General features: G+C 42.3%; 1 protein-coding gene across 5 annotated transcripts in view; it reads left to right on the top strand.

The window, feature by feature from the left end:
- SEC31A (SEC31 homolog A, COPII coat complex component) overlaps positions 1-12950 on the top strand; it is a 62438-nt gene that overhangs the window by 35131 nt on the left and 14357 nt on the right. Inside the window, exons 19-23 of one of the 5 annotated variants that reach the window (XM_065405460.1) lie at positions 249-422; positions 3976-4068; positions 4773-4905; positions 6414-6752; positions 11217-11255. In XM_065405460.1, coding sequence (XP_065261532.1) covers positions 249-422; positions 3976-4068; positions 4773-4905; positions 6414-6752; positions 11217-11255 — 778 coding nt within the window. The remainder of the gene's footprint in view (positions 1-248; positions 423-3975; positions 4069-4772; positions 4906-6413; positions 6753-11216; positions 11256-12950) is intronic. The other 4 variants (XM_065405461.1, XM_065405457.1, XM_065405459.1 and 1 more) reach the window with 4 other exon arrangements.

Here is a 12950-nt window from a genome sequence, read left to right as displayed (position 1 = left end):
CCAAACTTGGGATTCAACCCACACTTCCAGTAGAATCACCTGCACCGGATCCAGCTGGAATGCCTGTTTTTTGGCCGACGAACAGATTTGCTTCAGCCAACCAGAACACTGTTCAGTGGAGTTTCCTGTCCTCTTCTGAACAGTCATTTGAAGTTTAACTGATCAGTAAGTGGCCATCCATCTGCTGATTTGAGGCCACAGATTCCACTTGGTGTAATTATGTGTTTGCTTTGGTTTACTATTTGTAGCCAAAGATCATGCTGTTGCGGGACAGACTTTGCAGAGCCCAGGGAGAACTTCCAGTGGGACAGGAGACACCAAAGTCCCCGTATGAGAGAGAACCCATGCCCAAGGGAAGAGCTGGACCTGTGGCTGGACAAATGCAGATGCCCCAAGGCCCAGCCCAGCAGTATTATCAGCAGGTAAATGATTTACAGCAGTCAAGCTGAAGCAGTGCTTCCACTGCGTGGGGTTTGAAGATGATGGCTTGTGCCCTTTGTTTCCTTTCATGAATCCGAAGTGTGTGTGATGTGCCTACAAGCCCTTTGGACAGCAATTCCTTTGTGCTTTCTTGCCATCTGCGTAGATGCCTCCTTTACTCTGCTTTTGGAAACCCCTCTCACATATCTTATCAAGCAGCCTGGGGCTGGAGATATTTTTTCTCCTTAATTTCAAATGTATTTCAGTGCAAAGCACTACAGCTTCGGGGATTTTTTTATTTTTATTTTCCCCTCCAACGTGCAGCCTTTGAGATGCAGTCATGTCATGCAGTAACCATCTCTTCAGCTAAGGTCGGGCTGGCTAGTCACTCTGCAGCCCGTTGCTCTGTAATCGGCCAGAGAAATTGCTGCACAGCTGCAATAGCAAACTCATGACCGGTGATGCCGATTCTGCTGGCCCATGCTGTGAGTCCAGTGATGGACAGATTGGGTGGCCAGTACATCCTCATACTTAAAATCTCTTCCCCGGGGTGTGGGGAAGAGGCAGGTGGAGTAGGAGCTGTGTATGGAGAACATCTGCACCCTGGACAGGGTAGAGGTGCTGGTGAGGGAGGCCTGGAAGACCAGAGCGTGAGATGTGCTGGAAGAATGAGTGAGTGAGTCTGGGGTAGAGGAGGAAGTTGTTGGGTGGGAAGGCAAATGAGATATAAAGGAGGTTGGGGACCTTTGTGCTAGATTGGTCTCAAGGCTGTACCAAATCAGACTACATGGTAGAATGGGGGGAAACAGGTTTGCCATTACTGCCGTGGGATGGTGTGAGACACGCCATCTCAGCTGTTCCCCTAGTTTAAGTGTGATTGCCAATCCCTTTGCAAGCCATTGTTGATTGGCTGGCCCTTTTGCCACTAGCTGCTTTCAGTTAATTCCTTGAGAACAGAAGGCGTGTATTAGTGGTATAGGAACAGTTTTTAAATGGAGAAAATGGAAATGAGAAACTAGGTCTGTGCTTTGGGTTTCCCTTCACATCCTGGGTGCTGACGGTGTGGATTTACTGGAATGCTCACACTTTCTGGCCTTGAGGCATCTGATGCTTCAAGTAAATCAAGTAGTTGCATCTTCCCAGCTTTTTTGGATTCTGGCTGCGGAGGGGGTTATGCTGCATCGCATCGCATCAGGGAAACAAAATTATTTGTCTTTTTGAGGGCAGAAGGAAGAGGAAAGGCTGAAGGGTCAGGGTGTTTGGCATTGTTGTCCTCCTTTGTATATCGGTGGCTTTGAATGCCTTACTGCAGAGTTAACCCCAAATGATATCCTGGATGTAGGACTTACGAAAAGTAACTTTCAGAGTGGGCATAAGACTTCATTAGATTTATGCAAACATCACTGTGCTTGATTTCAGATACATTATTACAAATAATTAAACCAGCTTTTCCTTTCTGTTTCTCTCTCACCTTCCTTCCTGTAACCAATGAATTGTATTTAAAGGTGATATTGCAGTTGCAATAACCTTCATGTTCTGTTATGGAAAATGTTAGCTTTCCTAGATACGAGATGGTCTTGGTAATGCTACAAACTGAAGTTTCACATTTTCTACCCGTTAGAGTTAAATGCTAGGAAGGGGATGGGAGAACTGCCTCTGCTTATTTAATAAAAAACAACAAAACTTACATACTGGTAAAATTATGGTTTAAACTCAAACCAACAAGTACATTCCAAGTGAACTGTGCAAAGAAATTTTTGACTTGCAGGTTCCTTGTGTTAAAAACACAATTCCACATTTAGGTACTGCAGGGATTTGATATTAACGGGGTGTTATAGACGGACATGCAACAGTATGTAGATTGGACAGAGCAAAGTAAAACGTAGTATTTGAGCCTTCACTTTTCGTTTCATTGCCATTGGCCCCAACTTAGGAGAGCACTTAAACACATGTGTAAGTCCATCATTCCTGTTCAGGCCAGCACTTAAACATGTGCTTAATTATGGGTCTCCGTCTGTGTTGCATTATAATACTCTATTTTTTTTTTTTTTCAGTAGGCGAAAAGCATCTAATTAACTTTTTAAAATTGCAAACTGATTATTGATCAAATCATGCACATACATATTTGGGAAGTTATTAAAATGTTCATATTTGTTGTTGTAATGGCTCATTCTATCAAAAAAATACATAGAATCATAGAACTGGAAGGAACCTCGAGAAGTCATCTAGTCCAGTCCCCTGCACTCGTGGCAGGACTGAGTATTATTTAGATCATCCCTGACAGGTGTTTGTCCAACCTGCTCTTAAAAATCCCCAATGATGGAGATTCCACAACCTCCCTAGGCAATTCATTCCAGTGCTTAACCACCCTGACAGTTAGGAAGTTTTTCCTAATGTCCAACCTAAACCGCCCTTGCTGCAATTTAAGCCCATTGCTTCTTGTCCTGTCCTCAGAGGTTAAGAAGAACAATTTTTCTCCCTCCTCCTTGTAACAACCTTTTATGTACTTGAAAACTGTTATCATGTCCCCTCTCAGTCTTCTCTTCTCCAGACTAAACAAACCGTCGCTATTATTAGAAGTAGGTGTATTAAAGTCATTCCTGAGCCAGGTGGTAACTTAATGTTGTTGCTTTTACTCTAACTATGCAAAGACCTGGATTTAAGGCTCACCTCCTGTCTCCTTCCTCTGACATGCAACGTTGGCACTATGAATTCAGTGTACGGCAGTATCTCCCGTTCCTCAACAGTGCCCTCTCTCGGCAGTTAAAGATGTGATCTAGATGAGCCAACAGAGTCCTGCTCATTCATCCTTGGTCAGGAAGATAGTGATTACAATGTAGGGCTAAGGGCTTGGGAAAGTACGGAAAACATGGGCATAGGAGATATCTGGTATCCCGTGGGAACTCTGAGGACCCAGTTGTGGGAAGAGACTAACACTGAGGAAGAAGCTTATTGTGCATGTGCTACAGCTGGATTTCAAATTTTACTTTTTAAAATAAAACATCTGAGAGGGTCATCTGAACCCAAGTTAAACAAACCCCACTTACATGAAGGCAGTCAACTTCCATTTCATTGAAGCCTTGTAACTTATAGGCTATTGTGTAAGTGCTGCTTGGTGTGAGGCCTCAGCATGGGGTGAATTTTTGCAGCAGTTACGAAAATGTGACAAAGGGGGGCTTTGTAATAATGACACTCTGACAGAGCTGGCTTTAGGGGCATGTATAATGCCGTTCAAACACCAGTCCGCTTTCTAGCTGTTAGTACTTTCTCTATGCTCCATCTTCCTGCTGTGGTTCCCTTTAGATACCAACACTCTTGACCTCTTGTCTTCTCTTTTTGCTTTTGAATGTGCAATGATTTAGGCTCTGTCTTTATTTTTATTTTATTATCTTGATTTCATGGCTGCTTTGAAGCACTGGGATGCCTGATTTTGTGTGTTCACAGAGTTCCTATAACCTGCATTGCATCTGGTAATGTGATACCCTTTAGGGTGTTTTTTGTTTTGTTTTGTTTTAATTTTATTTTCCGTGATTGGTATTTCTTTGTTCAATTCAGGTTAGAATTGCCCCTACTGTCACTACCTGGAGTAACAAAACTCCTACTGCCCTTCCCAGCCATCCTCCTGCAGCCTCTCCCTCTGACACACAGGTATAACATTCATTATTCCTCTTTGAGCAGATCCTGCTCCCTTTAAATAAATACCCCCGTATACAATTTGTATGCTTGATGCATTCCGGTGCATTTGGGAGACAGCAACAGGTGTTCAGGTCAATCTGATTTTTTTGTTTCCATTCAGCTCTTGTTACATTTCCAGATATTACCCGGACAGCTAGCCTTGAAAAAGCATTAGTTGGTCTTTAATCAAAATTTAAGTTCAAGTGAGAACTTCCATAGCTTCCTTTTGGCTGTGGAATCATGCAAGTGTTGCAAGAGTAGTCTTTTTTTTCTCTCGCTCTCTCTTTCCCCCTAATGTTGGAAATATCAGGTTTAACCTTTAAAAAGTGTCTTATCATATCTAGATGACAATTTTTTGTGACGTGCTACACATCATCTCTTCATTATATCGAAGGGGTTTGTGTTCTAAGGATGTCTGCTGCTTCATTTCCTGTTTAAATGATAGTGCATCACTTTGGCTGTGGTTCACCTTTATATTGTTCAACAAGCCTGGCTCACGGAGGTGGTGGAATGATCAGCACAGTTATGTCAATGGCGATGGCTATTTTCTGTTCATGTCAAGTCAAGGCCTTTAAATATGAAATTGTGAAATCCCATTCAACTCCTCCTCTGGCGACTTGTTAGCAGCACCGACTACATCTAATCTCTTTTCTCTTTACTGCATTCTTGTTTCCCAGGGAGACAATCCTCCACCCCCAGGTTTTATTATGCCACCCGGGGCTGCTCATCCGAATGTGTCGCCACATCAGGCCGCCTCTCCCGGCTACAACGTGTACTCGCAGGCGGGGGCACGACAGCCGTACCCGCAGAGTAAGTAGCAATGGCTTATTTACACAGCGTTCACATGAGTGAGTTTGTTTGGGAGGTTCAGACCAATGGGGAAACCAGTGCCACTCTTTGGGTGAGGGAAGAATCCACAAAAAGCTCCTGCTGCTGTTCCCGCTCACTCGCCGTACCGGGGGCTATTTTGTCAGGGATGATGTGGCACTGCCTATTAAACAGCTAAATTATAATTAAGCAGGTGGCTACCAACAAATCTTACTTTGAGGCCTAGACTGGCCCTTCCTAAAAGCTCAGAGGGCCAAAGATCCCTACGAGTACTCCAGAGCCAGGTACTTCTCAAGCAGCATGCCTACTTGTTGAGAAGGAACTTAACCTAATTCAGCTATTGCAGAGTCGGCTCAAAGTGAGAGAGAGAGACAGAGAAAAAGGGGACAGGGAAGAGACCATAGATAAGGGCAAAGATGGAGATTAACGAGGAAGGGGAAGCTGCAGTAGCCTGTTTAAAACAAATAATAACAAAAGAAACACGGGATGTGGAAGAGTAACCGGGGTGCGAGGGGGAGAGAGAGAGAGAATATGGAGAAAGGATCCTATGGGAGCAGAGGAGAAATGACAAACACCAAGATTAGACCAGGCACAGTGTTTGAGTTGTGTCATCTAGTGATGAGATCGGGGCCTTGCAGTGAGGAGACCTGAGTCCTGGCCTTGGTTCTGCTACTAACTATGACTGCGAGGATGTAATTTATCTCCTCTGTATGGGCTTCCCCATCTGTCAAGTGGGGACCTTACTTTTCTACATGACAGAGGTATCGTGTGGATGATGTTGCTCCTAACCTTCCACATTTAGAAGGCTCCCACAGAAGTAGCCACCAGTCTTTCTAAAACCTGTTAATTTTCCTCACCTGCTAATTTTGAGTGTATGGGTTCTGTAATGGCCTGACACTTATGAGTTTTGGGAGAGAAGCAGAGAGCTGCTGATAATCAAGGTCTTTGTGAAAAAGGACATAATTCCCATTGCCTCCCAGGCTCCAGCAACAGGGTGAGGTGACATGGCCCTCTGAGTCCAAGCACCGCATTGTGGGAGTAGGACCTGGCTAGCCAGGAAGCCATTTCAAGTGGGTTGGGAAGGGAGGAGGTGGGCATTGCCACTAAGGGAAGCTGATGTGAAATCTGATCCTCCACTGCAGAGAGGGACAAGCTGGCACCTTTAACCTGCGCTAGCAGGGTATTAGCTCATTACCTACCAGTAGCAAGACTCTCTGCCATAGCTGGCTTTTGGAGAAAGGCCCACAACATCTGAGGCCTGAGCTTGCTATTCAAGTTAGGTGTCCTACATGACGGGGCATTTTTCTACTTATTAAGCCATCAAACTAGTCTAAAATGTAAGTGTTCTGCTCAACTGAAATCAGGAGGAAAGTTGTGATCCTTGGTAGCTAGGAAGAGGGAATGGGGCATCAAAACTGGAGAGGATAGTAGCTTTCTCCTAGTCTAATAATGTTACTAACAAAACCTCTCCCTCTTCTCCCCCTATGTAGCTTATCAGCCAACACAGCAGTATTCTTTTGGAACGGGGGGACCAGCACTCTATCAGCCTCAACAACCTATTGCTCCTCCTGCTTCAAACTCCTACGCTAACCCTCCCTATATGCCTCCTGCTTCTCCCCATTCCGCGCCCTCTCAGTTATACCCAGGACAACCTCAACCCTCTTCAACAAGCTTGAATCCTGGCTCTTCTTTCCCCGCCCCTCCTTCTGGTGCATCCTTCCAGCATGGCAGACAAGGAGCTCCAGCAACTTCTGTGGCTTATGCACTGTCTACTGGACCAACAGGTACTCTGCCTGCAACCAATGAGCTTCCTGCATCCCAAAGAACAGGTCTGCGCTTGAAAGGAGTTATTTTGCTTATGTGGATTTTTGTTGTTGTAGTTTGTGTGCTCTGGTGAATTATTAATATAAAATTTGGCTGCGTTGTAGGGTTAATGCACAGTGTTTCTAAAAATGGCATTATCCTTTCTGGACCTAGTACAGCTGTAAGGCCTTGTCCACTATAGCTGAAACCGTGCTAGCATAATAGCTCTGATTCCCTGATCAATGTGTACAGAGATCTTCTGAGAGTCACGCTGCGCTATAGAAAAAGAACCTCTGTCTGCCCTGGTCAGAGGAACCATGCTAGAACAGTGTTCATACGCAATTGATGCTGGCACAATTTTAACCATCGTGTGGACAGAGCCAAAATTGCTATGTGGTTGGTGAACCAATACCTAAAAATGAGCAAATATCAAACCATCGTGGATGCAGTGAGCCTGGTTCTCTTCTTACTCGCACCATTTTTACTAGCATAATTTCTCAGTAGTGTCATCCCCAAGTCACACACATCTATAAATGAAAGGAGGGTCAAGCCCAGTGTAGGATCAAATTTAATTTAAGAAGCCCTTTCTACTGAATAGCCTCACGGAGATGCAGTCATTAGCTCTGTTTTCCTAATCATCAGCTGTGATGGGATTACTGTGCTTATGAATGCCCTGAAAGATCATCACAGATCATTTAGAAACACTTCAACAGCATGTTTTTTCTGTAAGATAAACAAATAAAACAAAAATAGCATGTGTCTGTTGCTAGAACACAAGAGCATGTTTGAGTGTGCATGATAACAGAGTGACCCAAGCATCCTTTACTGTTGTTTTCAGTTTGAGCAGCTTTAGTGACCTTTTGCATGATGACCGACCTATCTCTTTATTAATGTCACTTATTTCTCAGCTAACTTTTAAACAGCATTTCCAGTCCTGATGTATACATGAGCGTGAGCAATTCTGATTTAAACATTGTTTTCGCTCTGCTCTGTTAACTCAAAGGGGATAAGGGAGTAATGCAGCAGATTGAAAACAGGGCTGTGTTTGGGCAAGGATTCCATTGTTTAAAGGGACAGCGTCCTGTTAATGGGCTCTGAGACCAAACCATTAAACTTTCTTTTAAATGTCCTTTCTGGTGGGGAAATGGTTTGCTCAAGGCGCTGCTAATGGGATATAGAGCCTCTAGGTTGCCAGCTGGAATCCAGCCCAGGTTGTTAGTGACTGAAAGGCTGATGCTGATTGTTGATCGATGTGAAATGTATTCGGTCTCGGTCCCTTCCCAATGAACAAGTCTCCCCAACACAAAAAGCCCAGACCCACTTGGTACTAATTGGCAACATTATTGTCCATCTCATCAGAGATGTCATGGCTTGAATGGGAGTGGAAGCTGATCTGTTCTCTGACCAACCTGAGCAATCAAGCTGGGTCAGGAATGAGGCACCCTTCACCAGGAGGAGCTCCAAAGGGTGGCTGGGGGCACACTGATGTTACTTGCATTTATCTGAAGCTGGTTCTGCCCCTACCCACACTGTGCCTGTTCTCTGGATAAACAGGACTGCTGTCTCCCAGGCTGTGGCTCCAGTTCCTTTCATGAGTATTACATTTATACACACACGGTAGGAGGAAAATGTCCACTTTGTCCAGGGAAGAGTGGGGTCAGTTTTGGGGGCCTGTCAGCCTGGGCAGCATTGTTTAACATTGTAGGGATGTGTCTTCCCAAAGGGTGCAGCTTGCTGAGACTGTTAATATCCTATCTGTTCTACAAACGGACAGAATACCTTCTCCTTTCCTCTTCATGATGAGGCAGTTGGATACCCTTCCCCATCTTTGTGTGAGGATGGTGTACACGAGGAGGAGGTATTAGTAAAATGGGTGGAGTGGGAGTTGCTTCCAAGTTTCCTGGCCTTGCAGAAGCAAAGCTGCACACTGTAATGCAGACAGCATTGCTCCTGTACCTTCCAAAAAATGCAGGTAGCAGGAAACCGCTTTAACAGTTTTCTCTCTAATCCATTTTACTATTAGATATGGGTCACTAGAATGCAGTTGAGAGATCTGTCATCTGTTAAGTTTCTTGTGTTAAAAGTTTAAGCAATATAGTCCATATGACTCTTTCAAAGTAGGGTACAGCTCTCACTTACGCACTGTAGAAGCTTCCAACCTTAGTAACAAACACTGTAATATAGGCCACTTTCAGTTTCCACGTTTTGCTCAAAGGTGACCTACACTTCTTTTTATCAAGTTCTGTCAACATTAGCAATATGAGCTGAATTTGTCCGGGGGGGGAGATCTGGTGTAAAGTTTAAAACTTTTAAACTTGGGTATTGAAAATTCTTTTAATTGATTATTAGCAGATTTCAGCACTGAGACCGCAATGCCGCAAGCCTTTAAGTATGTGTTTAAGTCCATCCCTATTCACCAGAGCATTTGAGCACATACTTAACTTTAGTCACGTGCTTAGTCCCATTGCATCTTAAGTGCTGAATTGCTCTATTGCACAGGGTTGGGCCGCTGAGTTGGAACCATATGGCTGCAATTGAGGGAACTTTGTAAAAAGATGTTTCAGGGAACCTTCAACAGACTGTTCTGTTCAGGTTGTTCAGAAAACTGTACCAACCCGAGAGGGAAAACTTGCTTTTTAAAATGTTTTTAATGCTGAAAGTACAATATATATTCTGTTCAAACTCCATCCCCTCAGAGTAATCTTGATAAATAGGCTGCCTTAGCCACCAACGTTATTCACAGAAGCTGTGCCGCATAGTGAAAAAGGCCACTCAGTAAGGGACCATTATATTAAATACATAAAAACATAAAGCCAACGTTAAGCTCATAGCTGTACCTCCAAATGTCTAGGTGCAAACAGAGAGATGAGGTGGATGGGGTAATATCTTTTATGGGGCCAAATTCTGTTGTTGAGAGAGACAAATTTACCCAGAGCTCTTCTTCAGTCCTGAGCAACGTAGTTATACCGACCTAACCCCCTGCCCCACTCCCCGTATATAGCCCTGTGTGAAAAGCTCTCCAGTTGGCCTAGGAGCATTTTACGTGTATGGAGACCTGCCCTTTATCAGTGTCACAGCTAAATACAAGGTGGAACAGATCGTTTAGCATAACTAATTAACACACATTTCAAGGGACCATTCAAGGTGAAGTGGCCTGTTAACACCCTTCCAGTCATAGGGAAGAAAGGAGGAGGGAGGCGGGGTGGAGGGTTGTTAGTGGATTATAGATTGTTGTAATAAACCATTAATCCAGTGTGTGTATTCAATCCATGATGTTTAGTGTCTACCAAAGTTTATGAATTTAAGCAAACAGGATGGTTATGCCTAGTAATGGAGGTCTGATCCTTGACTTTGAATTTCTGTGCGTTCATATGTTGTAATCCAGGATCTTAATATAATTTTGATGTGGCTTGTTTTTCTTTTTAAACTTTATTCATTCAAAAATAAAAATCTAATGCTTTAAGATTAAAGGATATATGCAGTAAACCAGCATCCTTCAAAGATGCAGGTATAAAAGCTAGAACTCTGTGGGCAGTTTTTTCCATTTGTTTTTTTTTTACAGAAAAATGTAAAAATTGGTAGGCTAAGCAATATCAATAAGATCATATTAGAAACTAAGTGCTTTCAAATTTCATTTTAAACCATCTGGACTTTTACAACAGCAGATGTTTAAGGAACCTATCTGTGGCATTCATCTTAAGCATAAGTAATGTTTATTGTTGCACAGTATTCCTTCTTTTTTGGGGTTATGACAGTGCACGTCTCAGTCCAGTGAGAAGTTTGTGCAAGGATTATAAAGCTCTAAAAACCAGGGTTAATGACAGATGTGCCTAACAAATAGAATAGCTGTCTAGTGCTCCCCTTTTCCCTTCTAGATGATGCAAAATATCATTGCTGTGTCATGTTATTTGGATTGTCAGCTCAGTTAGGGCAGGGAACTTGTTTTATATTTCTGTGCCAACCTCATATCATAACAAACATGATATTGACACACAGTATAAATACAAAATAATCATATAGGTCTTGATTCAGGAAAGCACTTAAGCATGTGCTTAAGTCCTACTGAAGTCTAGCACTTTGAGCACATATTTAAATGCTTTCCTGAGCGGAAGGCATTGTGATGAGGGAATTTTGTCTCTGATGAGTAGTCTCTTGGTTCAATTGACCTGATAACAAAGCGAGTCAGGATTCTGCAACAATTATTAGGAGCCACTTGAAATGATGACATTCTAAATGGGAAAGGAGTCAGACTCATGTTTTGGGAGGGCAGAGGAAAGTCATTCTGCAGGGTTGATGGGGCAGCATATAGCACTAATTGATGTTATCATTAAACTGACTATTTAATTAAATTAGATATTTTTGTCAGGTGATTAAAAATTCAAGCTTTGCACACTTGCTGAAATGAAATAGCTAATGAGAAAAATAATGACAGGTTAGATTATGTTTACTTCTTTTTAAACGCCTTAGTTATTTTTGCATTTTATCTACAGAAAATCAGTCTTCTCAAGACCAGGCCTCTACCCTGGAAGGTGAACTAGCTACAGTATAACATGGAAATCATTAAGCCACAATACGAAATTAATGGAATGCATGTGACCCTCATAGTACACTAAATTCAATGCTCTTTGTCAATACATTTTTAATTGAATCAAATTTTATAATACCCTAATGAACATAAATAATACCAGAACTGGAATTTTTAACCACAGAAATGAGTTGATGCATTTTAACTGAATTCTATACAATTATTAGCAGTATTAGTAATGCTAAAAAAAATTTAATGTCCTAGTCTGTGCTACAAAAGCCAGGCTCTCCATATCTGAAATCTTATGAAAACTGATGTGCCAGATAGGTAGAGGAAATAATACCTGATGATCTTGTTGGTCAGGGGATGTGACTGAGTTTTGGTTAACAAGAAGTCAGATAAAAGGTTTTTAATTAATTGTTTAATAGGCCTCTTTAAGGTCTGATGGGCATGATGGCTATGGAACTTGTTTAACAAAGCTCTCAAGTGCTTGTTAAATTTAGAGTCCAGTTAAGTCTATACTGAAGTAACACACTCCACTGTGTGAACATGAATTCATAGTTTACTAAAAGAAAAACACTGTGGTGAAAAAGTCCATTGATTTTTTTTTTTCTTTTGGCTTTTTGTGGCTTTGTACAATAAATCCTCATTACCCCAGTTTAAGCAGCATTAATGTTGAGTTTTAATACAGTGGTCCCTATTAAACGTGCATAATGAAATACTGGAACAATTTTTAATTCACTAATCTAAGCTTTGTACTGCAAATTTTGCAAGTACACAAAAAACGCTTTCTTTTAATGAGCTGATTTCTCATGAAAACCACTGAAAAAATGATTTAGAAACAGTTAGCCTATATTCTGTATTTCTCTTTCCTCATTACTACTCACATTGGCCTGAACGCAAGGGGCCAGAATCACCAGACAGTCTGCTCAGGCAGCTTTACTCTGCTTTTGTGACCCAACACAACCATAAACCTGATTTAACTGGCTGGGTAAACCTGGTTTATGACTGCCTCGTCTCTCTAGAGCACACAGGTGAATGTGACCTAGGATTTGAGGAGCCCTACTGATGTTTATTCTTCACTTGGAGTATTCTCTCTGTTTTCCTTTTGTTGTTGTTGGAGAACACATCTTGTTGCTATGTAAACATCCTTCACAAAAACACAGAGCAGCAACATTCAGAAAATGTCTTATGCAGAATTCGGTGCCCATTAACTGCTTTTTTCCAAACTTCTCTGAGGTACCGACTGTTGATTAACTTTGTGCAAACAAAATTGCCCAGCAAATGGTCTGATTTGTTTTGTTACAAACAGATATAGCGAAACCTTCATAGATGACTGAGAGACTATGTTAACATACTTTGGCTGTGCGGTCCTAACTGTGTTTCTGCCAGCAACATTGCCAACATTCAGAGGGTATGGCAGTGCAACATTGCTCTCTTGGGAATTTGTTTTTTATGTTGACTACTAGGAGTTTAATTTAGTGCATTCAGGTGATTTATATGATGTACAGCAGGGGAAGCTCAAGATGACTAGGTCAAACTCCTGCTTAGCTGTAAAAAAAAAGTAACCTCTCTAAGGCAGATAGAGCATAAGGGCTTTCGGTGTGATGAACTGCAGGGCTTGCTGCTTAGCACAAGTTATGTGTTATTCTACCATCATGAATATTAGCGGTGCAGTAGCAGATTTGAGAACCCATAC

The sequence above is a fragment of the Emys orbicularis genome, chromosome 5 (genome assembly GCF_028017835.1).
Source record: "Emys orbicularis isolate rEmyOrb1 chromosome 5, rEmyOrb1.hap1, whole genome shotgun sequence".
Lineage (NCBI taxonomy): Eukaryota > Metazoa > Chordata > Testudines > Emydidae > Emys > Emys orbicularis.
The sequence above is the reverse complement of the archived record's forward strand: the minus strand, read 5'-3'. Positions and strand labels throughout refer to the sequence as shown.